At 40.0% G+C, this 26,250-nt stretch overlaps 1 protein-coding gene across 1 annotated transcript in view; it reads right to left on the minus strand.

Moving 5' to 3' along the window:
- Positions 1 to 1,929: 1,929 nt before the first annotated feature.
- The window catches only part of LOC129459398 (zinc finger protein 723-like), a 30,964-nt gene continuing 6,643 nt past the window's right edge, over positions 1,930 to 26,250 (minus strand). The window contains 5 exon segments of the mRNA XM_055236115.2: positions 1,930 to 2,213; positions 2,696 to 3,168; positions 3,171 to 3,905; positions 11,891 to 11,986; positions 12,781 to 12,907. Of these exon segments, the coding sequence (XP_055092090.1) occupies positions 2,175 to 2,213; positions 2,696 to 3,168; positions 3,171 to 3,905; positions 11,891 to 11,986; positions 12,781 to 12,907 (1,470 nt within the window). The 3' untranslated portion in view covers positions 1,930 to 2,174.

The following is a 26,250-nucleotide window of genomic DNA, read 5'->3' on the forward strand; positions in this document are numbered from 1 at the left end:
TATAAAAATTAAATTTGAAATTGTTCACTTGCAATCAACTTGCTTAAAAATGAAATTTCTAAGATATATATTTTAGCACACTATATTTTTCACTCTTTGTGTGAGAATCTAATAAGGTTTTTCTTTTAGAAACAAACAGAATCATGCTAACTGAATATTCTTCTCACTGATATATGATATATTCTATGCTAACTGATATATTCTTGTGGAAAGTGTATGTCTTTTAATTAATCTGAAAGTTATATTGATAAAGCAAACTCTCTAGTTAAAATCAATTTTTCAATGCATTAAAAAGTACCAACTTTCTCATCAGAACCTACAAAGTACCATGTGAAATGACATGGCATGGAGATAACAGTGAGAAACCTGTAGCCATAACAGAGCAAGAAGAAAAGGGGCTGTGATGCATATATAGTTAGAATACACATAAAAAGTGAAAAAAAAATCAAGATAATTAGGAAATTAAAGCAGCAGAATTTCTCTTTAAATTCAGCAAGATTCAACTTTACAGCCTGAAAAAAAGTGTCCTCTCCACATGAAAAAAATCAATGTTATATCTTCAGCATTGATATTTTGTTTGTATTTTTTATTTTTGAGACAAAAGTCTCACTCTGTCGCCCAGGATGGAGTGCAATGGCGTGATCTCGGCTCACTGCAACCCCTGCCTCCCGCATTCAAGCAATTCTCATGTCTCAGCCTTCCAAGTAGCTGGAGTTACAGGAACCTGCAATCATGCCTGGCTAATTTTTGTATTTTTGTACAGCTGGGCCAGGCTGGTCTTGAACTCGTGACCTCAGGTGATTTACCCACCTTGGCCTCCCAAAGTGTTGGGAATACAGGCATGAGCCACCATGCCCAGCCAATATACTTTTTTTTTCTTTGAGCCTGAGTCTTGCTGTCTGGAGTGCAGCGGTGGCATCTGGGCTCACTGCAAGCTCCGCCTCCTGGATTTATGCCATTCTCCTGCCTCAGCATCCTGAGTAGCTGGGACTACAGGCATCCACTACCATACCTGGGTAATTTTTTGTATTTTTAGTGGAGATGGGGATTCACCATATTAGCCACGATGGTCTCGATCTCCTGATCTTGTGATCTGCCCGCCTCGAACTTCCAAAGTGCTGGGATTATAGGCGTGAGCCACCGCGCCTGGCCCAATGGTGTTTTTTACTTCTGAATCAAAGTTACAAACTAATTTTAGCACAAATATTTCTGCATTATGGAGCATCTGGTATATAGCAAGCACTGTCATGTTTGATATATTTATATATAAAAAAATCCTCAAAATTTATGAAGCTTCCCTAGTACTTACCTGAACAAATTGACTCAATAAATGTACTTATGTCAATTATTAAAATTTTTTTTAAAAATAACTAAATAAAGGTTGGCTTGGCTGGGTGCAGTGACTCACACCTATAATCCCAGCACTTTGGGAGGCTGAGGTGGGCAGATCATTTGAGGTCAGGAACTTGAGACCAGCCTTGCCAACATGATGAAACCCTGTCTCTACTAAAAATACAAAAATTAGCCATGCGTGGTGGCAGATGCCTGTAATCCCAGCTACTCAGGAGGCTGAGGGAGGAGAATCACTTGAACCCAAAAGGTGGAGGCTCCAATGAGCCAAGATTGCACCATTGCACTCCAGCCTGGATGATGAGTGAAACTCCACCTTAAAAATAAATAAATAAATTTAAAAAGTAGGCTTATATAAGTTTCTGCACTTAAAAGAACAAAATGGAATGTTCTAACACCAAATAAAACTTAATACACTAATGGAATTACCTTTGAAAATTATTTTGTGTGAACTACTAAGTTTCATAAAAACAATTCCTATAATCACTGACCAGCTAATATAATGAATACTTTATAACCTATAAAACAAAACAAAATAAGAATCAAGAAAATTATGGGTCTAGTATGAGTACCAGAAAAGTAAAAACAGAATTTGCATGAAGAGATTCTGAACGGTAAGCCATAAGAATTTACAGCAATAAATTCAATACATTTTAAAGGCTTATATTTTCTGGAAGATCTTTTGACAGTAATTGCGCCTTTAATGCTTGTATTAGCTCTCTGATGTTAAAATATGAGCAGTTATTAATGGCTTCATCACGTTCTTTATATTTGTACAATTTGTCTAAAATATAAATTAGTTCCCGTGCACTCAGGTGTGAGCATTAGTCAGAAGTTTTGCCACATTCTTCACACTTATAGGAGTTTCCTCCAGTATAAAGTATCTTACCTACAATCAAGTGAGACAACCATTTAAAGGCTTTGTCATATTCTTCACATTTCTACAAGTTCTCAGCAGCACTTTCCTTTTTCTTTTTTTTTTTTTTGAGACAGAGTCTCGTCCAGTTGCCCAGGCTGGAGTGCAATGGTGTGATCTCGGCACACTGCAACCCCCACCTCCCGGGTTCAAGCAATTCTCCTGCCTCAGCCTCCCAAGTAGCTGGGATTACAGGCACCCACCACTACACCCAGCTAATTTTCTTTTGAATTTTTTGTAGAGATGGAGTTTCACCATGTTAGTCAGGTTGGTCTCGAACTCCTGACCTCAGGTGATCTGCCCACCTCAGCCTCCCAAAGTGCTGGGATTACAGGCATAAGCCACCACGCCCGGCCACCAGCATTTCTTTTATGTTTAAAAAAGTTTGAGATTTCGTAAAAAGCATTGTCACATCTTTAAGGTTTGTGATTTCTCTTTAGTATGAATTATCTTATGTCTGTTAAGAATTGAGGACTTGTTAAAGGCTTTGCCACATTCTTCACACTTGTAGGGTTTCTCTCTAGCATGAATTATGTTATGTTTATTAAGGGTTGAATATTGGTTAAAAGCTTTACCACATTCTTCACATTTGTAGGGTTTCTCTTTAGTATGAATTATCTTATGTTTAGTAAGGGTTGAGGATTGGCTAAAACCTTTACCACATTGTTTACATTTGTAAAGTTTTTCTCCAGTATGAATTATTTTATGTGTAGTAAGGGCTGAGGATTGGTTAAAGGCTTTGCCACATTCTTCACATTTGTAGGGTTTCTCTCCAGTATGAATTTTCTTATGTGTAGTAAGATGTACAGATACTTTAAAAGCTTTGCCACATTCTTCACATTTGTAGGGTTTCTCTCCAGTGTGAATTCTCTTATGTGTAGTAATGTGTGAGGACTGGCTGAGGCTTTGCCACATTCTTCACATTTGTAGAGTTTCTCTCCAGTATGAATTCTCTTATGTGTAGCAAGGTGTGAGGGCTGGTTAAAGGCTTTGCCGCATTCTTCACATTTGTAGGGTTTCTCTCCAGTATGAATTCTCTTATGAATATTAAGGCTTGCGAACACATTAAAGGCTTTGCCACATTCTTCACATGTGTAGGGTTTCTCTCCAGTATGAATTCTCTTATGGTTATTAAGGCTTGAGAACACATTAAATGTTTTGCCACATTCTTCACGTTTGTGGGGTTTCTCTCCAGTATGAATTCTCTTACGATTATCAAGCTTTGAGGGCACATTAAAGGCTTTGCCACATTCTTCACATTTGTAACAATTCACTCTAGTATGATTTCTTTCATGTTTAGTTAGGTGTGAAAACATGCAAAATGATTTGCCACATTCTTTACATTTGAAAGAATTATTTCCAGTATGTCTTATCTTATGGCTATTTGAACTTGAAAATTTATGAAAGACTTTTACATATTTATCACATTGAAATATTTTGCTTGGGGTAGTTGTCAAACATTGCTTAAGTTCATCATAACCTCCTTTGTGCATCTTACATTCATCCACACTTTCACAGCCTTTTCTTAATTGTAAATTGTCATGTCCGTATTTTCCATAGCTTCTCAGTATTACTTTTTGGAAAGAATCTTTTATGCCCTGCTCTGGCCAAAGGTCTTGGGCAAAATGAGAATACACAACTGAAAAAAAAATAGAAATAACAAATTACTTCACTTACTAGACTCAGATGCATATACTTTACAAATCTAAGCTATAAAATTATACAAACCACATAAGCAAGATGGCACAGCAAAATAAGACAGGCCCTAATTACTTCATAGACATATAAATGTAACAAAAACATGCAGACCAAAATACATTTGTGGAAAATGTATAAATGAGTTAAGTGTGTGCAGTGCCACAAGGAACCTCATAGAGTGAAGAGAAAAGTTGATTACATCTACCCAAAACAGCTCTTCCTGCTCCCCAATATAGCAAAGAGCCTTTACAAGTAAATTGTAAGTTCCTGAATTCTTTTTTAAAAGACAAGTAAAATACTGGCACATATATCTTTATTTCTGTCTTTGAGGGGCTTTTCCAGACACTTGGTTTCTGTTTCCAGTGACATAAAGTGCTAAAAGAACTGGTCATATACTTTGAAGTGACACTTTGAGTTTACTGAGACTAAACGTAAATGTTACAGCAGCAGAGAAACTGCAGTACCACAGGCAGGGAACATATGTAGCAAGTGATGAATTTAAAGAAACATGAATAAACTCCTTTAACTAAAAAGTAAAAACTAAATTCAGACAAGACACATCATAAGACCCTGTTTGATATACTCCCAAAATCTCTAACCAAGACAATTGTTTTCAGACTACACCATAAATTATGTAAAAGGTAGCTTTTAATAATGTCCAAATCTCAAAGATTACAAGGTATACAAATTGATAGGTCACTACAATCCCATCAAATACAAAGCTTTCAGAAAGAAATTATAAAAAAGATGTTTATATTAATTTTAAAAATTGAAAATAAATTGAATAATACTCAATGAGTGAAATGGAAACACAGACAACTACAGAAGAACAGAAAAACGAGGGTAACAAAAGTATGAAATATCAAAAAAACAGAAATTGTGGTGGTAAAAAATACAAAAAGAAATTATAACTAAAAAATACTGGCCAGGCACAGTGGCTCATGTCTATAATCCCAGCACTTTGGGAGGTCAAGGTGGGCAGATCACGAGGTCAGGAGATACAGACCATACTGGCTAACATGGTGAAACCTCATCTCTACTAAAAATACAAAAAATTAGCTGGGTGTGGTGGCAACCATCTGTAGTCCCAGCTACTCAGGAGGCTGAGGCAGGAGAATTGCTTGAACCTGGGAGGTGGAGGTTGCAGTGAGCCAAGACCATGCCATTGCACTCCAGCCTGGGAGACAGAGCAAGATTCTGTCTCGAAAAACAAAAACAAACAAAAAAATTCTAAAAGAAAGATAAAATAAAAATGAAGAAGCTCAACAAACAAACTAGGAAACACGCAAAGACATTTATAACAAACACATATATAAGCACATTTTTAAAAGTCACAGACAAAAGGAGAATCTTGGAAACTGCAAGAAAAAAAAAAAAAGTGATGTATCACTTACAAGCAGGCTTTCAGATAACCACTGAACTGCCAACAAAAATTTTGGAGGCCAGAAGGGAACTGTGTGATATAGTCAAAGTCCTGAAAAAATAGCTATCAAGTGAGAATAATACCATCAGCAAATCTGTCCTGCCAAAAATAAAACAAAAAAACCTTCCAAAGCAATCAAATTCTGAAAAAGCATATTGGCACTGCACGTGCCCTATGTATAAAAGATACTGAAAGCAGTTTCTTCCATTGAAAATAATATGATTCAAGAAAATAACAGGCCAGGTGTGGTGACTCACACCTGTAGTACCAGCACTTTGGGAGGCCAAGGCAGATGGATCACCTTAGGTCAGGAGTTCAAGATCAGCCTGGCCAACATGGCAAAACCCCGTCTCCACTAAAAATACAAAAATTAGACATGTGTGGTGGTGTGTGTCTATAATCCCAGCTATTCAGGAAGCTGAGGAAGGAGAATCACTGGAACCCGGGAGGTGGAGGTTGCAGTGAGCCAAGATTGCACCACTGTACTCAAGACTGGGTGACAGAGCGAGACTCCATCTCAAAAAAAAAAAGAGAGAACTTAACACATAATCATATAAAAATACATTACTTTCTAGGAAACATACGCACATACATAAAAATGAAATTTCCTGCCATTGTTATAACAGTGCAGACAACATTTGTAATTATTCTATAAAATTTAAAGAATTCTAGAGAATAATATAAAAACAAAAAATTTGAGGAAGAATTTTTTTTTTTTTTGAGATGGAGTTTCAATCTTGTTGCCCAGGCTGGAGTGCAATGGCACAATCTCAGCTCACTGCGACCTCCACTTTCTGGGTTCAAGCGATTCTCTTGCCTCAGCCCACAGAGTAGCTGGGATTACAGGCATGTGCCACCATGCCTGGGAACTTTCATATTTTTAGTAGAGACAGGGTTTCTCCATGTTGGTCAGGATGGACTTGAACTCCTGACCTCAAGTGATCTGCCCACCTCAGCCTCCCAAAGTGATGGGAATACAGGCGTAAGCCACCAAGCACAGCCAAGGAAACATTTTTGTATTCAGCTGAAGTTCATTTTTTACTAGATTAAAATATATTCTTATATCTTTTAGAGGTTTTGTGTAATCCCCAAGGTACCACAAAGAATATATGTTTAGATAAACAAAACAAAATAAGAAGTAAAAGCATATTAATACAAAAATGAAACAGACACAAAAGAGGACAGAAAGAAAATGAGGGACAAAGATACAAGAATCAAATAAAACAACAAAAAATTATTAAGTTTTTCTGTTTCAGAAAGTTATTTAAATATATATACAATTAATTTCCCAATCGAGACATATTTTCAATAAAAGGATTTATTTAAAACATCTTAAAACCCAAAATCCAACTTACTTTCCTGCAAGAGTCAGCTGAGATTTAATGATAAAAAAAGATGGAAAGTGGCAAGATGGACGTAGACATTCTATACAGATATTAACCAAATGAGAGAAGAGATCAAAATAATATTACATAAGCTATATCTGAAGTCAAAAACTGTCATATTTTATAAAATGTATTCTAAGTCAAAACTATATGGAGACAAAGAAGAAAATTAACAATAATAGAGTCATTTACTGTAAACATAACAAATGAGTGTGTGTGTGTGTATCTCACATATTGCTTTCAAATATATAAAGCAAATATTGACAGAATTAAAGAAACACATAGAGAGCAGTATAATTATAGTAGGATATTTTAATACCCCACTTTCTGTAATAAAATAAAACAAGATAGAATATTAGTAAGGAAAGAGAAAATTTGAAGAGAGTATAAAACATTTATGTCTAAAAGAAGTATAGAGAACACTCCTCAACAACATCAGGATACACACCTTTCTCAATAGCTCATATGGCTGGTTGTGATGACTCAAGCCTGTAATCCTAGCACTTTGGGAGGCTGAGGCAGGTGGATCACCTGAGGTGAGGAGTTTGAGACCAGCCTGGCCAACATGGTAAAACCCTGTCTCTACTAAAAATACAAAAATTAGCTGGGCATGGTTCAGGTGCCTGTAATTCCAGCTACTTAGGAGGCTGAGGCAGGTTCACCTGGGAGGAAGAGGTTGCACTGAGCCAAGATCAGGCCATTGCACTCCAGCCTGGGTGACAGAGCAAGGCTCCGTCTCAAATAAATAAATAAATAAATACATACATACATACATACATACATACATACACAATCTTACAAGATTCTCCTTGAAAAAAGTCTTAACAAATTTTTTAAAACAAAATTTTTATGCATTACTTTATATGACCAAAATGGAATAAGGGTATAAAACAATAATAGAAAAAAACCTGAAAAATTTATAAATATATAAAAATTAAACAGCACACTCTTCAGAATGCATCTATTCAAAAACTAAAATAATTAACATTTTGAAGATGTCCATGCTGCTCAATGTAATCTGCAGATTTAATGATGTTTAATTAAATTTCTAACTGCATTTTTGAAAAAATGTAAACAGCAATACCAAAAGTATATGGAATGTCAAGAGAAAATAAAATACTCAACAATCTTCAAAAAAAGAAACAATGTTGAACGCATTACAGTTCCTAATTTCAAAACACATTACAAGCTACAGAATTAAAACAATTTACTATGAATATAAAGGTTAAAAAGTAGAATAAAAGAGAATGCAGCAGATATATAAACAACTGTCATATATGTGGTTATATAAAGAGCTATTTGCATATCTATAATTATTGCAGTGTTTTTACTGAAAGCCATTAACTAAAAGAAATGCAAATTTCTGTCACCAAATCATTCAGTAGAAATAATTTGAAATATAAAAATACTGGAGTATCACTCAGGATTTATAAGCAGAAAATATTCTTAACAACTATAAAGATAAAGCTCGATGATATTATGCAAAATGAAATGAGCCAGTCACAAAAAGTCAGAGACAGAATGAGATACATGTAGCAGTTACACTCTTAAAAACAGAAAACAGAGTGGCATTTGAAAAGCACCAAGAAATGAAAAAAATTGGTAGCTGTTCAATGTGTCTTGACATTTAGCTTTGTGAGATAAAAACATTCTAGGGATATGTTGCATAGCATTGTCAATTAATATGACTAAACTGAATATTTAAAAACATTTGACTATAAATATTATGTGTTTTTGACAAGTAAAAATGAACAATAATACCTAATAAAGTTCTGATAAGTTTTTAAATTATCGTCAAGTCCAAAATTTTTCCCCACACAAAAATAATAGATTCACAAATAGATGCTAAAACTAGTAAAATGTTTATGACTGCTTACCTAGAAAAGATTAAACAATCATTCACAACAAACCTACACAAAAAATATACAGTCATAAAAGATACAGAGATAATATTTACACAGGGAAACAAACATAGAGATAACTATATTGGAAACAGATATATGAATGATTAATATTTGATTTTGCTCTATCCATTCTTAAATTGTACAGACTTTAATAGTGTCATATAAAATTATAATATAAACTAAAACATCAAAACACAATTAATTGCTATGAGATGGCATATTCTAAAACATATAACACAAAAACAAAATTGTAAAACAACAGTAAACATGCAACGTAAAGCTTATTGGACACTATAAAGTAGATCAATATATTTATGAAAGAAATCTTAACAGAAGACTATAAAGAAAAAGTAATACAGAGATTACTTGAAGAAACAAAAACTGAGAACTTTACCAATTTTGATTTTATAAAAAAAATTCTAGCTGGGCGCAGAGACTCACACCTGTAATCCCAGCACTTTGGGAGGCCGAAGGGGGCAGATCAACTGAGGTCAGGAGTTCGAGACCAGCCTGACCAACATGGAGAAACCCCATCTTGACTAAAAATACAAAATTAGCTGGGCGTGGTGGCGCATGCCTGTAATCCCAGCTACTCTGGAGGCTGAGGCAGGAGAATCGCTTGAAGCTAGGAGGCGGAGGTAGCGGTGAGCACAGACCTCACCATTGCACTCCAGCCTGGGCAACAAGAGCAAAACTGCATCTCAAAAAAAAAGTTCTAACAAGTAATACTTTATTCAAGATTATTTCACTTCAAAAACAAGACAAAAATAAAGACTTTCCAAAATGAAAAGTGAGCGAGTTCATCACCACTAACACAGTCCTGTAACAAATGCTACATGGTAGCCAGGCACGGTGGCTCATGCCTCTAATCCGATAGCATTAGGAGGCCAAGACAGTCAGATCACTTGAGACCAGGAGTTCAAGATTAGTCTGAGCAACACAGTGAGACTGCATATAAATAAAAAGAAATCCTAAAATGAGTCCATTATGTGAAAAATAAAATGATGCTGGACAGCATCATAAAAATGAGTATACGCTGGGCGCGGTGGCTCACGCCTGTAATTCCAGCACTTTAGGAGGCCGAGGCAGGCAGATCACCTGACATCAGGAATTCAAGACCAGCCTGACCAACATGCTGAAACCCCATCTCTACTAAAAATAGAAAAATTAGTTGGGTATGGTGGCTCGTGCCTGTAATCTCAGCTACTCAGGAGGCTGAGACAGGAGAATCACTTGAACCCATGAGGCGGTGGTTGCAGTGAGCCAAGATCATGCCACCGCACTCCAGCCTGAGTGACAGAGCAAGACTCCATCTCAAAAAAACATAGTAATAAAATAAATAAATAAATAAATAAATAGCTCTCTGTTAAATGTAAATATAGAGACACATAGAATTCTATTATAATGATGGTGCATAAAACCCTTAAACTTCTTCTGTAAATATAAAAAAGAAGACTTAAATCTGCCTACATTTGTTAATAGATACACAATATAATATTTATAATATCAATAACAAACTGGAAAATATAAAGTTATAGGTTTTGTATTCAATTGAAGTTATGATATTAAAATGTATTGTTTTAACTTTAAGATGTTTTATGTAATCTCCATTTTTCAAAATGATCACATTATATTTCAGGATGACTGCGTTGTATTTATAGAAAGTATGTGAAACAGAATAAAAAATAATGAAGGCACGTCACAACAAAATTAAGGCAGTAACACAGGAAATGAGAAAAAACATATCTACCAAAAACAATAATAAACTGTTAATAGTAACTTCATATATTTAAGCAATTATTTTAAATGTAAATTAAACAACTTAATAAAAAGAAATGTAGCTGGGCACAGTGGCTCATGCCTATAATCCTAGCTACTGGGGAAGCTGTGACAGGAGAATCACTTGAACCCAGGAGGAGGAGGTTGCAGTGAGCCGAGATCATGCCATTGCACTCCAGCCTGGGTGGCAAGTGCAAAACTCCTTCTCAATAAAAAGAAAAAAAAAACAAAAAGACCGAGCGCCTGTGATCCTGGCACTTTGGGAGGCCAAGGTGGGCAGATCACCTGATGTCAGGAGTTCGAGACTAGCCTGGCCTACATGGTGAAACCCCGTCTCTACCAAAAATACAAAAATTAGCTGGGCATGGTGGCATGTGCCTGTAATCCCAGCTACTCGGGAGGCTGAGGCAGAAGAATCACTTGAACCCGGGAGGCGGAGGTTGCAGTGAGCCACGATCATGCCATTGCACTCCAGCCTGGGCAACAAGAGCGAAACTCCATCTCAAAAAAAAACCTCCAGTGCTATCTTTTATATAGTAATGTAAAATACAATCCTAAAATTTACATAAAACTTCAATAAACTTTGAATAGCAAAAGCAATCTTGACAAAAAAGAACAAACCAGGAGGATGTCATAGTTAATATAATAATTACAAACTGTATTTCAAGACTATATTAATAAAAATAGGATGAATTATGCAGAAAAATGAAAAAACAAATGGAACAGAAACCACTACTTTCACATACTTTAAACATAATAAAACAAGAAAACATGAAAAATAGTTTAAAATAGGTTTTTTTTTTTTTTTTTCACTTTTGAGACAGACTTTCACTCTTCTCACACAAGCTGGAGTGCAATGGCACAACAATCAGCTCACTGCAACCTCTGCTTCCTTAATTCAAGCGATTCTCCTGACTCAGCCTCCCAAATAGCTGGGATTACAGGAGTGCACCACCACGACCAATAAATTTTTGTATTTTTGGTAGAGAAGGGGTTTCACCATGTTGGCCAGGCTGGTCTCGAACTCCTGACCTCAGGTGATCCACCCGCCTCGGCCTCCCAAAGTGCTGGGTTTACTGGCGTGAGACATTTGCCCAGCGTAACATAGAGTTTTATAAAATCATGCAGATATTTATGGTTCCCCTGAAAATATGAAAAAGTAGATTGTGCAGTCTCTTATATGCCATGAAGAAGACTTTGGCTGTCACTGTAAACTTCAAGGAAGATCACAAAAGGGAAAGTAGAATCCTTAGAGAATTTAATAGCATAATGCACAAGATGCCCCTATGTGAGAGTAAAATTTTTTAAACTCTCAGGCTTTCCTGAAACTATTTTCTTTGGAACACAGCTTCCCAAAATCTATTTTAAAGACTGGCTTTCTCCTTGACCTTTGGACCTCTTATCTGTGTTGTCCATTGTGTTCACTCTCACCTACCTGGGGGCTTGGCTACCATCTTGTGTCTCTTCATATTCCAGGGCTCTTTTCCTTGCTCCAGACAGGTGATTAAATCTGGCTTAGAGACATCAACACCTGTTTTATTAAAAATAAATAACATGAATGTTCCTCATATTCTTCAAATAATGTGCTCAGTAAAGAGAATGTAATAGAATATTCTAGTATATTAATCCCGAAACACTAATTTATAACAGTAATTTCTAAATATTTAGAAAATGGGCTGGGCACGGTGACTCGTGCCTGTAATCCCAGCACTTTGGGAGGCCGAGGAGGGTGGATCACTTGAGGTCAGAAGTTCGAGACCAGCCTGGCCAACATGGTGAAACCCCATCTCTACCAAAAATACAAAAATTACCTGGGCTTGGTGGCACACATCTGTAGTCCCAGCGACTCAGAAAGCTGAGGCTGGAGAATCTCTTGAACCCGGGAGGTGAAGATTGCAGTGAGCCAAAATCGCACCATTGTACTCCAGCCTGGGCAACAGCAACATTCCATCTCATAAATAAATAAATAAATAAATAAATAGAATAATTTCACTACCCAGTACCACTGAATCAAAAGCTGGTGGTGACAATTAGATGTTAAGGTGTGGGCAACAATATTTTATGTCACTAAATTTTGAAATGATCACTAACGTAGAGTAAAAACTACAAGTCTGCTCAGGAATGTGGAAAGTTCAGATCAAGACGAACTTCAAGATGTTTATCTTGAAGAAATTCTTTTCTACACTGACAAATTCCCAAGATTTTCTTCAAAACAGTGATGTGAAACTCATTTATGCAAAGCATCAATTACCAAAAAACATTCTACAACACCCAAAAAAGAAACATTTACAGTATCTAAGGATTGTGTATTGAAGTTATTCTCACCCAGGAAGACCAGGTTGCTGTAGTTCTCTAACATCACATCCCTATATAAATTCTGCTGTGCAGTGTCCAGGAATTGCCACTCTTCCAGAGAAAATTTTATTGCCACATCCATGAATGTCAATGGTCCCTGAAAAACAAAAGCACACACATACACACACATTTACCAGGTGGCCAAGGGCAGAATTTTTAATTTGACTGAAGGTGAAATGAGAGAGTAAAGAGAACAGGTTCTGACTTATAGGAATGACTGAAATCCTCCAATAATTTTTTTTTTTTAAGACAGAGTCTTGCACTTGTTGCCCAGGCTGTAGTACAATGGTGTGATTTTGGCTCACTGCAACCTCTGCCTCCTGGGAACCCAGTGATTCTCTTGCTTCAGCCTCCCAAGTAGCTGGGATTACAAGACACCCGCCACCACGCCCAGCTAATTTTTGTATTTTTAGTAGAGATGGGGTTTCACCATATTGGCCAGGCTGGTCTTGAACTCATGACCTCGGATGATCCATCCGCCTTGGCCTCCCAAAGTGCTGGGATTACAGGCGTGAGACACCACGCCTGGCCGAAAATAATTTTCAACACAGAAATATTCTCTTATGTATTCTCTAACTCTGAAAAAAGAGTGGAATAAGATCCACAACATCAGTGTATATATGATACTTTTCTGGATAATAAAGTATAAAATTAAAGGCATTAACACAAGCATGTATATTTTTGAGTGCTATATTAGCATCATAGAGAATGAGTTCTGTGTATTTTTGAGATGGAAAAGACATGTTGAGTTAGAAGGTACCTAGCAAATTTTAATGTGTACAATAAACGGGAGATCTTGTAATGGAGATTTTTTTCTTTCCCAGAAAGTCTGAGTTTCTGAATTTCTAACAAGCTGACCAATAATGCCAATGATTTTGGCCTAAGAAGAATATTTTATCAAACATCCAGTATATGGAAGAAGCTGTGTTTTTTCCAGTTTTTCTGGACTATAAAAGAAGATGAAACTCTTCATTTTCCAAGGACAGATATATGCAAAGAAACTCTAAGAAAGAAGAGCAGCTGCCAAATTAAATTTGATAGTTTACACACATCAGCTGCATAAAGATACTTAATAAAAAAAAAAAAAAAAGGCCTTTACAAAAATTAGCCTGGCATGGCAGTGGGCGCCTGTAGTCCCAGCAACTTGCAAGGCTGAGGCAGGAGAATCACTTGAACCTAGGAGGCGGAGGTTGCAGTGAGTCGAGATCACACCACTGCATTCCAAGCTGGGCAACAGAGTGAGGCCCTGTCTCAAAAACAATAATAATAAAATAAAATAACAAAGAAAAAAATTAATTCTATAGTAAAAAAAAAAAAGAACATCTGTCAGAGAGTGCTTATCCAAGTGAATCATAAACATCAACAGCAGTAGGAAAAATTTTTATGATGTGCTGATACACACACAACACAGCATCACTGCTGAAATATTGTTCCCAAAAAGTAAATTATAGGCTGGCTGGGGGCAGTGGCTCATGCTTGTAATCCCAGCACGGCATCAAGAGCAAAACTCCATCTCAAAAAAAAAAAAAAAAGGAAATTATAGGCTGACTGCAACCATAAAGAAACATCAGTTTTATGCAAAATTCAAGACACATATTTCCCATTCTGTAATTTTTAGTAGTGATTGTAAGGAGTCGGTTTTCAACACCCTAGAGAGCAGTTATCTCCTGATAGTTATCTTTCAAACTTTCTGGGTAATAAATCTCATCGTTTTTTCCTGAGACAGAGTCTCATTGTGTCACCCAGGCGGGAGTGCAGTGGCGCAATCTTGCCTCAGTGCAACCTCTGCCTTCCGGGTTCAAGCGATTCTCCTGCCTCAGCCTATCGAGTAGCTGGGATTACAGGCATGCACCACCATGCCCGGCTAATTTTTGTATTTTTAGTAGAGACGAGGTTTCACCATGTTGGCCAGGCTGCTCTTGAACTCCTGACCTCAGGTGATCCACCCTGCTCAGCCTCCAAAACTGCTGGGATTACAGGTGGCAGCCACTGCACCCGGCCCTCACCTTGTTTAAATAAGCATTTCCTTAATCCCGTTCTGCATAGTGCTAATGGGGAACACAAATGGAGCCTCAACAGTACCTATTCTCGGGCCGGGCACGGTGGCTCACGCTTGTAATCCCAGCACTTTGGGAGGCCGAGGCGGGCGGATCACGAGGTCAGGAGATCGAGACCACGGTGAAACCCTGTCTCTACTAAAAATACAAAAAAAATAAGCCGGGTGTGGTGGCGGGCGCCTGTAGTCCCAGCTACTCGGAGAGGCTGAGGCAGGAGAATGGCGTGAACCCGGGAGGCAGAGCTTGCAGTGAGCCGAGCCTGTGCCACTACACTCCAGCCTGGGCGACAGAGCAAGACTCCGTCTCAAAAAAAAAAACAAAACAGTACCTGTCCTTTACTAAGGATTCCAGCTTTTCCACAATAGGAATCTTGAGTATCCCCACCCTCCGTGTTCAACAGCCACAAAGGAAACATTTTTAATACTGCAGATCATAAATTAATGGTGAGAATCCTCCATGGCATATAAAAAGCCATGATGTGGAGAATTTAGAAAACGCTCTAAAAAAAATATTTTTCAGAGACCCTTGACTATCAATAAAATTTTCAAAAGTAGTTAAACACATTAGGGAGGAAAAACACAAGAGAAGTAAAGGTTTGTAAGTACTGAATGCATGGAAATCCACGAGGCAGAGTGGATGCAGTTCTTGATCTGAGGTGTGTTTAGCTAAAAAAAAAAAAAAAAGACTTTTTTTTTCCCTATCTACTCCTTCTCTGGGATTCCTTTTCAGTTGAGATTCTCTGGACAAATTACACCTGCATCTCGAGAATATGCCTTTAAAGGTGTCAGCACCACCTCTTTACCTGCTACCACCACACCCACAGGCAGAAGTACCAAGACCCGCTGAAAAAGTCCACCCATTTCTGTCCTTTATAACATGAAAAGCTTGCTTGCCTGCTCGCTCGCTTGCTCGCTCCCTCCCTCCCTTCCTCCCTCCCCTTCTTTCTTTTTTTGTTGAGCCGGTCTCCCTCTGTTGCCCAGGCTGGAGTGCACCGGCATAATCTCCCTCTGTTGCCCAGGCTGGAGTGCACCGGCATAATCTCGGCTCACTGCAACCTCCCTGCCTCGGGCTCCCGTGATTCTCCTGCCTCGGCCTGCCCAATGCCTGGGATTGCAGGCACACACCACCGTGCCTGGCTGGTTTTTGTATTTTGGTGGAGACGGGGTTTTGCCGTGTTGGCCAGGCTGGTCTCCAGCTCCTGACCGAGTGATCTGCCCACCTCAGCCTCCCGAAGTGCTGGGATTACAGACGGAGTCGCTCACTCAATGCTCATTGTTGCCCAGGCTGCAGTGCAGTAGCCTGATCTTGGCTCACTACAACCTCCACCTCCCAGCCGCCTGCCTTGGCCTCCCAAAGTGCTAAGATTACAGCCTCTGCCCGGCCGCCACCCCGTCTAGGAAGTGAGGAGCGTCTCTGCCCGGCCACCCCGTCTGGGAAGTGAGGAGCGCCTCTGCCCGGCCGCCCCGTCAGGGAAGTGAGGAGTGCCTCTGCCCGGCTGCCCATCATTTGGGAAGTGAGGGGCGCCTCCGCCCGGCGGCCACCCCGTCTAGGAAGTGAGGAGCGCCTCTGCCCGGCCGCCCCGCCTGGGATGTGAGGAGCGCCTCTGCCGGGCTGCCCAGTCTGGGAAGTGAGGAGCGCCTCTGCCCGGCCGCCCTGTCTGGGACATGAGGAGCGCCTCTGCCTGGCCGCTGTGCAACCTTCCAGGTGTGAAGTGACAGACTTCGTTGTAGAATGAATGAAGACACTGGCACTGATTATATAATACCGTGGCAGCTATCTCAAGTTGTTGATGGTGGAGGTATTGGAATTATAGAAGAAAGCAAACACACAAATTTGACTAAAGGCGATTTTGTGACTTCTTTCTATTGGCCCTGGCAAACCAAGGTTATTCTGGATGGAAATAGCCTTGAAAAGGTGATATATATATGAACGTATCTGATTTTTCCCCCCGTATAATTCTTACTTTGTGCATTTGATATTCAGTTGTGTTTGTAATCACAGAAAAATAAAAGCATACATAAAATTAAAAAAAAAAACCCATGAAAAATTCAGGAACAATGAGTTTCCCCATGAAGAGGAAATAAAAGTTTCTCCTTTCCTCTCTTCAGGTGCCCTCCCCTGCTACAGACACCAACCATCTCTGCTACAGTAATAAAACTATGGGCCACACTGCCCTGTCCATACCAAACCCAAACAGAACAGGCCCTATAATCACCCTGTAGTAAACAGGTGAAACTGAACTCTCATGAGTGTATCTTCAACCCCTCATAAGTGATTCTGGCCTCACCTTAGAATCACATGAGGCTCTTAATTAAAATAACATGGATGTGTCCAACAATAAAAAGAATCCATGGAAAGGGCACGAGCAAAGATATTTCTGTGAATTGGCAATGTAGTTTGAGTAACCACATCTAAGTAATCCACATTAATTATAATGGCAGAAACTGTAATAACTTTTGCACCAAACTAATAGAACCCTGGGTTTATAGCCACTTAGCTAACCATTGCCTCTCAAGCTTTAACGAGCTTATAAACCACCCAGTAATTTTAGTCCCTCTTTATGTAATGTGATTCTGCAGATTTTCAAAGGGTACGTGAATGTTTTTGTTTTCTTTTGTTTTTGAGACAGAGTCTCGCTCTGTCACCCAGGCTGGAGTGCAGTGGCGTGATCTCGGCTCACTGCAACCTCCGCCTTCCAGGTTCATGCCATTCTCCTGCCTCAGCCTCCCAAGTAGCTGGAACTACAGGCGCCCGCCACCATGCCCGGCTAATTTTTTTCTCTTTTTAGTAGAGATGGAGTTTCACCGTGTTAGCCAGGATGGTCTTGATCTCCTGACTTCATGATCCGCCCACCTCGGCCTCCCAAATGGGATTACAGGTGTGAGCCACCACACCTGGCCATGAATGTGTGTTTTAAAGAAGTCTCCTGTCAATGCTGATGATGCTCCCCCTGGGCTCATTATTACCGTTAGTTAGAGAAAGCAGGCATAGCACAGATTCCCTTACACTCAGCACTCTTGTCACAACACAAATACTTCTGGCACAAATGAAGACAACTAATCTCCATCCTAAAGCATCAAATTGTTTGCTGGTTCTTTAAAATTTACAGAGGCAATAAAAGGTAGCAGTGGCTGAATAAGTCTACATTTGGAAAACAACATATACCCATGTACTAATGCAATGTTTAAGCAGGTACTATGTGCTCAAGAGTATGTTGCAGAGAACTAATATAAATAATACATTATGTGATTTAATCCTCATAACACACTGAGATTTGGTACTAAGTGTTTAATAATTCCCAGCATTAGGTTAAGGGCCCAGCATATGTATTTCATCTTCTGTTTCTGTTCTTGGTTTTTTAAAGAAAATGTGTAGAATAAAAGCTAAAGGTAGACAAATTACCTGAATAGAGAAAAGTTTAACGCAGTTTAGAGAAACTTTTATTGTGTTTATTTATTTATTTATTTATTTATTTTGTGACTAGTAGAGCAACTACTGAATCTGCAGGAATAGAAAACAAGATGCTAAATGGAATCTGCAAGCACTGATTTAATAGAAAATTTAAAAATTAAGACCTTAAGCCAGGCGCGGTGGCTCACGCCTGTAATCCCAGCACTTTGGGAGGCCAAGGCAGGCGGATCACGAGGTCAGGAGATCGAGACCATCCTGGCTAACACGGTGAAACCCCGTCTCTACTAAAAATACAAAAAATTAGCCGGGCGTGGTGGCAGGCGCCTGTAGTCCCAGCTACTCAGAACGCTGAGGCAGGAGAATGGCGTGAACCTGGGAGGCGGAGCTTGCAGTGAGCCAAGGTTGCGCCACTGCACTCCAGCCTGGGCGACAGAGCGAGACTCTATCTCAAAAAAAAAAAAAAAGAAAAAAAAATTAAGACCTTCAAATACATACTTTATTTTTCCCATTTATCTCCTTTGGGGTTCAGAAAATTGCAAGCACCAGCTTTAGAAAAGCAGCAGGATTCACCAGCCAAAACTCTCATCTCTTCCAATCAGTTCTGTGAGGCAAGACTCCAGAGTGGGGCCAGATCTAAATAAGACCCCCAAATAGAGTGAATCTGAACAGAACTGGGGCAGGGTGTGGACCTTATGTAGAATTCTGTTCTCTGTGCCACTGGGGTATTTCCAGTTCTGTTTTCCTAAACTTGCCTAAGAGAAACTTAAATCTCAGAGTTTGTATAATTTTTTTTAGCCACTGCCCTGTCAATTATATAATGCATACTAATAAGCAATTTAAATAAATGTCTTAAGGTTCTCTAGGGTAATTATTAGAAGATAAATATGTATTTTTAGCAGGTAATAGAAACACATATAATAATAACAACCCTTCTGTTCATAAACATCCCTTCAGGTGATGACGTAAGAAGTCAGTACAATATAAAGAAAGGGGCCCAAATAAAGGCAATTTTTTTTGCACACATCTGTTCAATGAATCAACCATATGATGCTTAATTCAACCCTTTATTCAGTTGCTAGTCTAGTCTAAAAGTTCCTGGATGACTGCTTCCTCTATTTTTCTAATGGCCATATAAAATAAAAGCAATTCGTTTGTTTTGAGTCTCCAGACATCCTGGTTGTTTTTCACCCAAGTATCTGAAAACTGGAGAAACAGTCATCTGGGTACCCACCAAAGTCATCTCTTGTGTGAGGGGAGGAGCAAACACAAGATGACTCAATTTTTTGCACTGAGACAGAAGCAGAATTAACCACTTTTGTTACCCTGGCACAATTCTGCTCTGGACATCCTCAAATGTCTCAAAGACAACCAGCTGATTGTGAGAGTTCCCAGTGACCCTGGGCTGATGGCCCAACGATAAAACAGACAGGAGAGACTCAGGCTAATTCTAAACAAAAAATTAAACTGCCCTGGAGAAGCTCCAGAACCTGGATCACCTGTCCTGTTTATCCAGCTCTTGGGTAACAGGCAGAACAGGAATATTCTACTCCAGTCCCACATTTTAGAGACAGGTGTAGTTATGGTTATGGCTCTGGATACATTATCACCTTTCTATAACTCTGAAGGTGCTAGTTCACACTTACATATTCTGCCATCAGATTCTATTTACACCTGGTGCCCCTCACATAACTGTAGCAGGTCACTGGACAAGATCTGAGTAGCTGAAAGAATCACATTCTCAAAGAGGAACTTTAAGATGTCTGTGTTGACGTCTGACAATGCAGAAAATGTCTCGTTAGTTTTCTCCACATTCTCAATTCAAAGTCTGGCCTTATCTTGTAAATCCAGGAAGAGAACAGACCTTATTTGCAGATTCTAGGTGGGATCAACCTGGCTCTTCATTCTTAGGTGTTACAGCAAGCAGAGTACAATCAAAGGAAAGATCCCCTTATAGAGGCTGCTTTAGCACATTCTGAAAGATATGTCTACCTAAAAGAAAAAAAGCTAAGGCAACATGAATGTAAGTAGACAGTTTATTTGGGCAAAGCTTGAGGATTGTAACCTCGGAGCAAACCTTCAAGTTGCCTGTCATCTACACTTTGATTAGGAGCAGTTACAAGTGGATCTGAAAAGGCAAAAAGAGAGGGAGAGAGAGATGGCTGATATAAAGTTGTTTACCAGAAATTTTTCTTATATTTACAGGAATGACATTGATTATTGATTGGATATACATCATTAAAATTTAGAGTATGGGTTATAGTGTCCAGTGTGGCATTATTAATTTATAGCTACTAGTGGCAACAGTTAACAGTTTTTTGTTTTTTTTTTTTCTTTTTGAGACGGAGTCTCGCTCTGTCGCTCAGGCTGGAGTGCAGTGGCGTAATCTCGGCTCACTGCAAGCTCCACCTCCCGGGTTCATGCCATTCTCCTGCCTCAGCCTCTCGGAGTAGCTGGGACTACAGGCGCCCGCCACCACGCCCGGCTAATTTTTTGTATTTTTTAGTAGAGACGGGGTTTCACCATGGTCTCGATCTCCTGACCTCGAGATCTGCCCACTTTGGCCTCCCAAATGCTGGAATTACAAGCATGAGCCACTGCACCTGGCCAACAGTTTTAAGAGATAAAAAAAAACTCTTAGTTCAGGACCAGGCGCAGTGGCTCACGCCTGTAATTTTCCAGCACTTTGGAAGGCCGAGGCGGGTCAATCACCTGAGGTCAGGAGTTCAACACCAGCCTAGCCAACATGGTGAAAGCCCTTCTCTACTAAAAATACAAAAATTAGCCAGCTGTTATGGCACATGCCTGTAATTCCAGCTACTTGGGAAGCTGAGGCAGGAGAATCACTTGAACCCAGGAGGCAGAGGTCCCAGTGAGCAAAGATTGCATCACTGCACTCCAGCCTTGGGGACAGAGCAAGACTCTGTCTCAAAAAAAAAAAAAACAAAAAAAAAACATAGTTCAAAGGTGGCAGAAAGACAAAATTGTGTTCTCAATTTTAATGTCTGAGTCTGACAACTCAAAGGACTTGCATTCCACAGATGAAAGGTTGTTTTTTTTTTTTTTTGGTTCCCAAATCTCAAGACCTAGATTCAGAATTTGGAGCTGCAGAAGGTGTTACTTGCATATTTGTGGGTATTTAGCAATAGGAGGAAGGAGAAAGCGGAGATTCTCATGTCTACATGTCTACTCAACACTCACATGTTACTCTGATTGGGTTCCTGGGCCCCCTGTTCTCTGAATCAGTTTCAGGTCTGAAGACACAACAGTCACTGAAAGGTGAAATGATTGATTGCTACCTTGTGAAGTTTGTAGAAATCTGTGAGTTGACTGGAAGCCTGAGAGCAAAAGTCCCCTCTGGAGTAAAGCTTGGTTGACATCTTATGAGTTTATATGATGTCTGATAATTCTAGACAGTGTATGGAAAATATAATTCTCCAGCCCCAGAAAAACTCCAAAATGATAGAACAGAAAGAAAACTGTTTTTTTGTTTTGTTTTGTTTTCTTTTGTTTTGTTTTTGAGACGGAGTCTTGCTCTGTCGCCCAGGCTGGACTGCAGTGACGCTACCATGGCTCACTGCAAGTTCCGCCTCTGGGGTTCACGCCATTCTCCTGCCTCAGCCTCCCCAGTAGCTGGGACTACAGGCGCCCGCCACCACACCTGGCTAATTTTTTTTGTATTTTTAGTAGAGATGGGGTTTCACTGTATTAGCCAGGATGGTCTTGATCTCCTGACCTCGTGATCCGCCCGCTTGGGCCCCCCAAAGTGCTGGGATTACAGGCGTGAGCCACCGTGCCCGGCCAAAAACTGTTTTATTACACAATTTAAGCTGAATATGACACGCATCATAGTCAATCTGCTCAAGAGATTGCCAAGACAGAAAGTCACCATAGTTAGTCCACAAGTAGAAAAATTTACAGCACCACGCCATATGTATTTCATCCTAAATTCACCTGGCAATTGGCAAGGCCATTGGTGTATGCTTATTGGTTATATTCAATGACAAAATAAACTTTTCACATCTTCGTAACAGGAGGTAATTCTGCAACATGAAGCCAGGTGCCTGCTAAAGGTAGGCTCCGATTCTCCTACAGAAATGGTTGAATAGTGTGTTATCTTTTTGGCTATTTATATTTTAAAGCAATGGCTCTTTAACTCCTTTAGCACTGGGCTAGAGGACCCTGCTTGCCCTCTCTTGATGGCCAGTGTCCTCTCTTGATGCCTACCATCTGCCATTGACACACAGCCCACAACACAAAGCTCACAGCTGGCAGTTCACATCTTACATGAACCCCAGTTGCCACAGCAGCACTCCAGTGTCACATCAGAAGATGAAGCCTGAGCTGCAGGAGGAGAGCCTGCAGGCTTCCTGGGTGAAATTGCACCTTCACAATAATGGGAATGGGGGCAGTGTTTCAGCCTCAGCTTCTATTTATAATGGTGACATGAAAAAAATACTGCTGGATTTCCAGCATGAGTCCGGATAGAGACAGGTCTAAGAGTTTTCCCTGTGACAGCCCACCTCATTCACAGATACCATGGGATACTAAGAGGGCTTCTGAAACAGAAACCCAAAGGATTCGAGCAAGAAACAGCTCTCCATCTCAGCGAGATTATATCAAGAGAAAATAAAAAGTTAAAAGCATCTTTAAAAACAAAACTCAAGCCGGGCACGGTGGCTCAAGCCTGTAATCCCAGCACTTTTGGGAGGCTGAGGCGGGCGGATCACGAGGTCAGGAGATCGAGACCATGGTGAAACCCCATCTCTACTAAAAATACAAAAAATTAGTTGGGCGTGGTGGCGGGCACCTGTAGTCCCAGCTACTCAGGAGGCTGAGGCAGGAGAATGGCTTGAACCCGGGAGGCAGAGCTTGCAGTGAGCCGAGACTGCGCCACTGTACTCCAGCCTGGGCAACAGAGTGAGACTCCATCTCAAAAAAATAAATAAATAAATAAAAACATATCTCAGATTAGATAAAATATTGATCAAGTCAACCAGAAAATATTCCTCTAAAAAAAAATTTCTCTTTAAATACCCAAAGTGCACAACTATTCTCAGCATGAGAAACATGAGCGTTATAAAGAAACGGGACAGGCCAGACACAGTGGCTCATACCTGTAATCCCAGCACTTTGGGACACTGAGGCAGGTGGATCACCTGAGGTTAGGAGTTCGAGACCAGTCTGACCAACATGGTGAAACCCTGCCTATACTAAAAATACAAAATTAGCCAGGCATGGTGGCGCATGCCTGTTATCCCAGCTTTTTGGGAGGCTGAGGCAGGAGAATCACTTGAACCCAGGAGGCGGAGGTTGCAGTAAGCCCAGATCATGCCATTGCACTGCAGCCTGGGCAACGAGTGAAACTCCATCTCAAAAAAAAAGAAAAAAGAAAATATTAAAAACAATTGCAACAAAAGCAAAAATTGACAAATGAGACCCAACTAAACCAAAGAGCTTCCTCACAGCAAAGGAAACTATCAACAGAGTAAACAGACAACCAACAGAATAGAATAATATATTTGCAAACTATGCTGCTGACAAACATCTAATATCCACAATCCATAAAATACTTAAATAAATTTACCAGGAAAAACAACCTTATTAAAAAGGAAGCAAAGAAGATAAACGGATGCTTTTCAAAAGGAGGCATACGTGTGGCTAACAAGCATATGAAAAAAATACTCATCATTAATCATTAGAGAAATGCAAAGAAAATACACAATGAGATAACTTTTCACACAAGCCAAAAAGGCAATAATTAAAACATCAAAAAATTACAGATGCAGGGCCAAGCGCAGTGGCTCATGCCTGTAATCCTAGCACTTTGGGAGGCCGAGATGGGTGGATCACTTGAGGCCAGGAGTTCAAGAGCAGCCTGGCCAACATGGTGAAACCCCATCTCCACTAAAAATAAAAAATATTAGCTGGGCATGGTGGCAAATGCCTGTAATCCCAGCTGTTCAGGAGGCTGAGACATGAGAATTGCTTGAACCTGGGAAGCAGGAGGTGGAGATTACAGTCAGCCGACATCGTGCCACTGCACTCCAGCCTGGGCAACAGAGTGAGACTCTGTCTCAAAAAAAAAAAAAAAAACGAGATGCTGGCAAGGTTGTGGAGATAAGGGAGTGCTTATACGTTGCTGGTGGGAGGGTAAATTAGTTCAGCCATTGTGAAAAGCAGTTTGGTGATTCCTCAGAGAACTAAAAACAGAATTAGCATTTGACCCAGCAACCTCATAACTGGGTATATGCCCAAAGAAATATAAGTTATTCTGCCATACAAACACATGCACATTCAAGGTCACTGCAGAACTATTCACAACAGCAAAGACATGGCATCAACCTGGATCCTTATCAATGGTAAACTAGATAAAGAAAATATAATACAGAAGGGTGGTGGCTCATGCCTGTAATCACAGCAATTTAAGAGGCCGAGGCAGGCAGACTGCCTGAGTTCAAGAGTTTGTGAACAGCCAAGGCAACATGAAGAAACCCCATTTCTACAAAGTATACTAAAGGAAAATCAGCCGGCTGTGGTGCTGTGCACCTGTAGTCCCAGCTACACAGGGGGCTGAGGTAGGAGGATTGCTTGGACCCAGGATATTGAGGCTGAAGTGAGCCAAGGTCACGCCACTACCCTCCAGCCTACGTGACAGAGTGAGACTCTGCCTCCCCTTAAAATAAAATGAGAAGAAGGCCGGGCATGGTGGCTCATGCCTGTAATTCCAGCATTTTGGGAGGCCGAGGAGGGCAGATCACTTAAGGTAAGGAGTTCGAGACCAGCCTGGCCAACATGGACAAACCCCGTCTCTACTAAAAATACAAAATTAGCTGGGCATAGTGGCACATGCCTGTAAGTCCAGCTACTCAGAAGGCTGAGGCAAGAGAATCACTTGAACCCAGGAGGCAGAGGTTGTGGTGAGCAGAGATCATGCCATTGCACTCCAGCCTGGGCAACAAGAGCGAAACTCTATCTCAAAAAATAATAATAATAAAATAAGAAAATAAAGTAGAATATTTATATAAAAATAAAAATATAGTATATAAATATCATGGAATACTGTGTGGCCATAAAAAAGAACGAGATCATGTTTTTTGCAGCAACATGGATGGAACCCATTATCCTTAGAAAACTAATGCTGGAAGAGAAAAACAAATGCATGTTCTCATCTTTTTTTTTTTTTTTTTTTTGGGACAGAGTTTTGCTCTTGTCACCTGGGCTGGAATGCAATGGCTAGATCTTGGCTCACCACAACCTCTGACTTCCAGGTTCAAGCGATTCTCCTGCCTCAGCCTCCTGAGTAGCTGGGATTGCAGGTGTGTGCCGTGGACCACGCTCGGCTAATTTTTGTATTTTCAGTAGAGACGGGGTTTCACCATGTTGGTCAGGCTGGTCTCGAACTCCTGACCTCATGATCCACTTGCCTCGGCCTCCCAAAGTGCTGGAATTACAAGCGTGAACCACCGTGCCCGGCTCCATGTTCTCATTTCTAAGTAAAAGCTAAATAATAAGAACACATGGACACAAAGGGGAAAACAACAGACACTGAGGCTTACCTGGAGGTGGAGAGTGGGAGAACAAAGATTAAAAAACAAAACTCTGTTTCGTGTTGTGCTTAGTACCTCAGTGACAAAATAATTTACATCAAACTTCCATGACACAATTTTACCTATATAGTAAACCTGCACGTGTACCCCTAAAACAAAAATAAGAGTTAAAAGAAAGGAACTCAATGGTTGGGGAAGAGTGCAGTGTAGGCAGGACTGGCTTGTGCTACTTATTTCTGGGTCCACGCAGGCAGGTGCGATTATGAACAGGTGGCCCAGAACCCCAAGTTTGTGGAGAAAACAAGTTGCTGCTGCAGATTCAGTGTCTGGGGGTAGGGATATGCCAAAAATTTGTAGACAATTTTGTGGGATTTTGGCAAAAAACACTAGGATCAAAAATGCCATGGTTAAATTTTTGAGGGTGG

Source organism: Symphalangus syndactylus, chromosome 13, assembly GCF_028878055.3.
Source record: "Symphalangus syndactylus isolate Jambi chromosome 13, NHGRI_mSymSyn1-v2.1_pri, whole genome shotgun sequence".
Taxonomy (NCBI): domain Eukaryota; kingdom Metazoa; phylum Chordata; class Mammalia; order Primates; family Hylobatidae; genus Symphalangus; species Symphalangus syndactylus.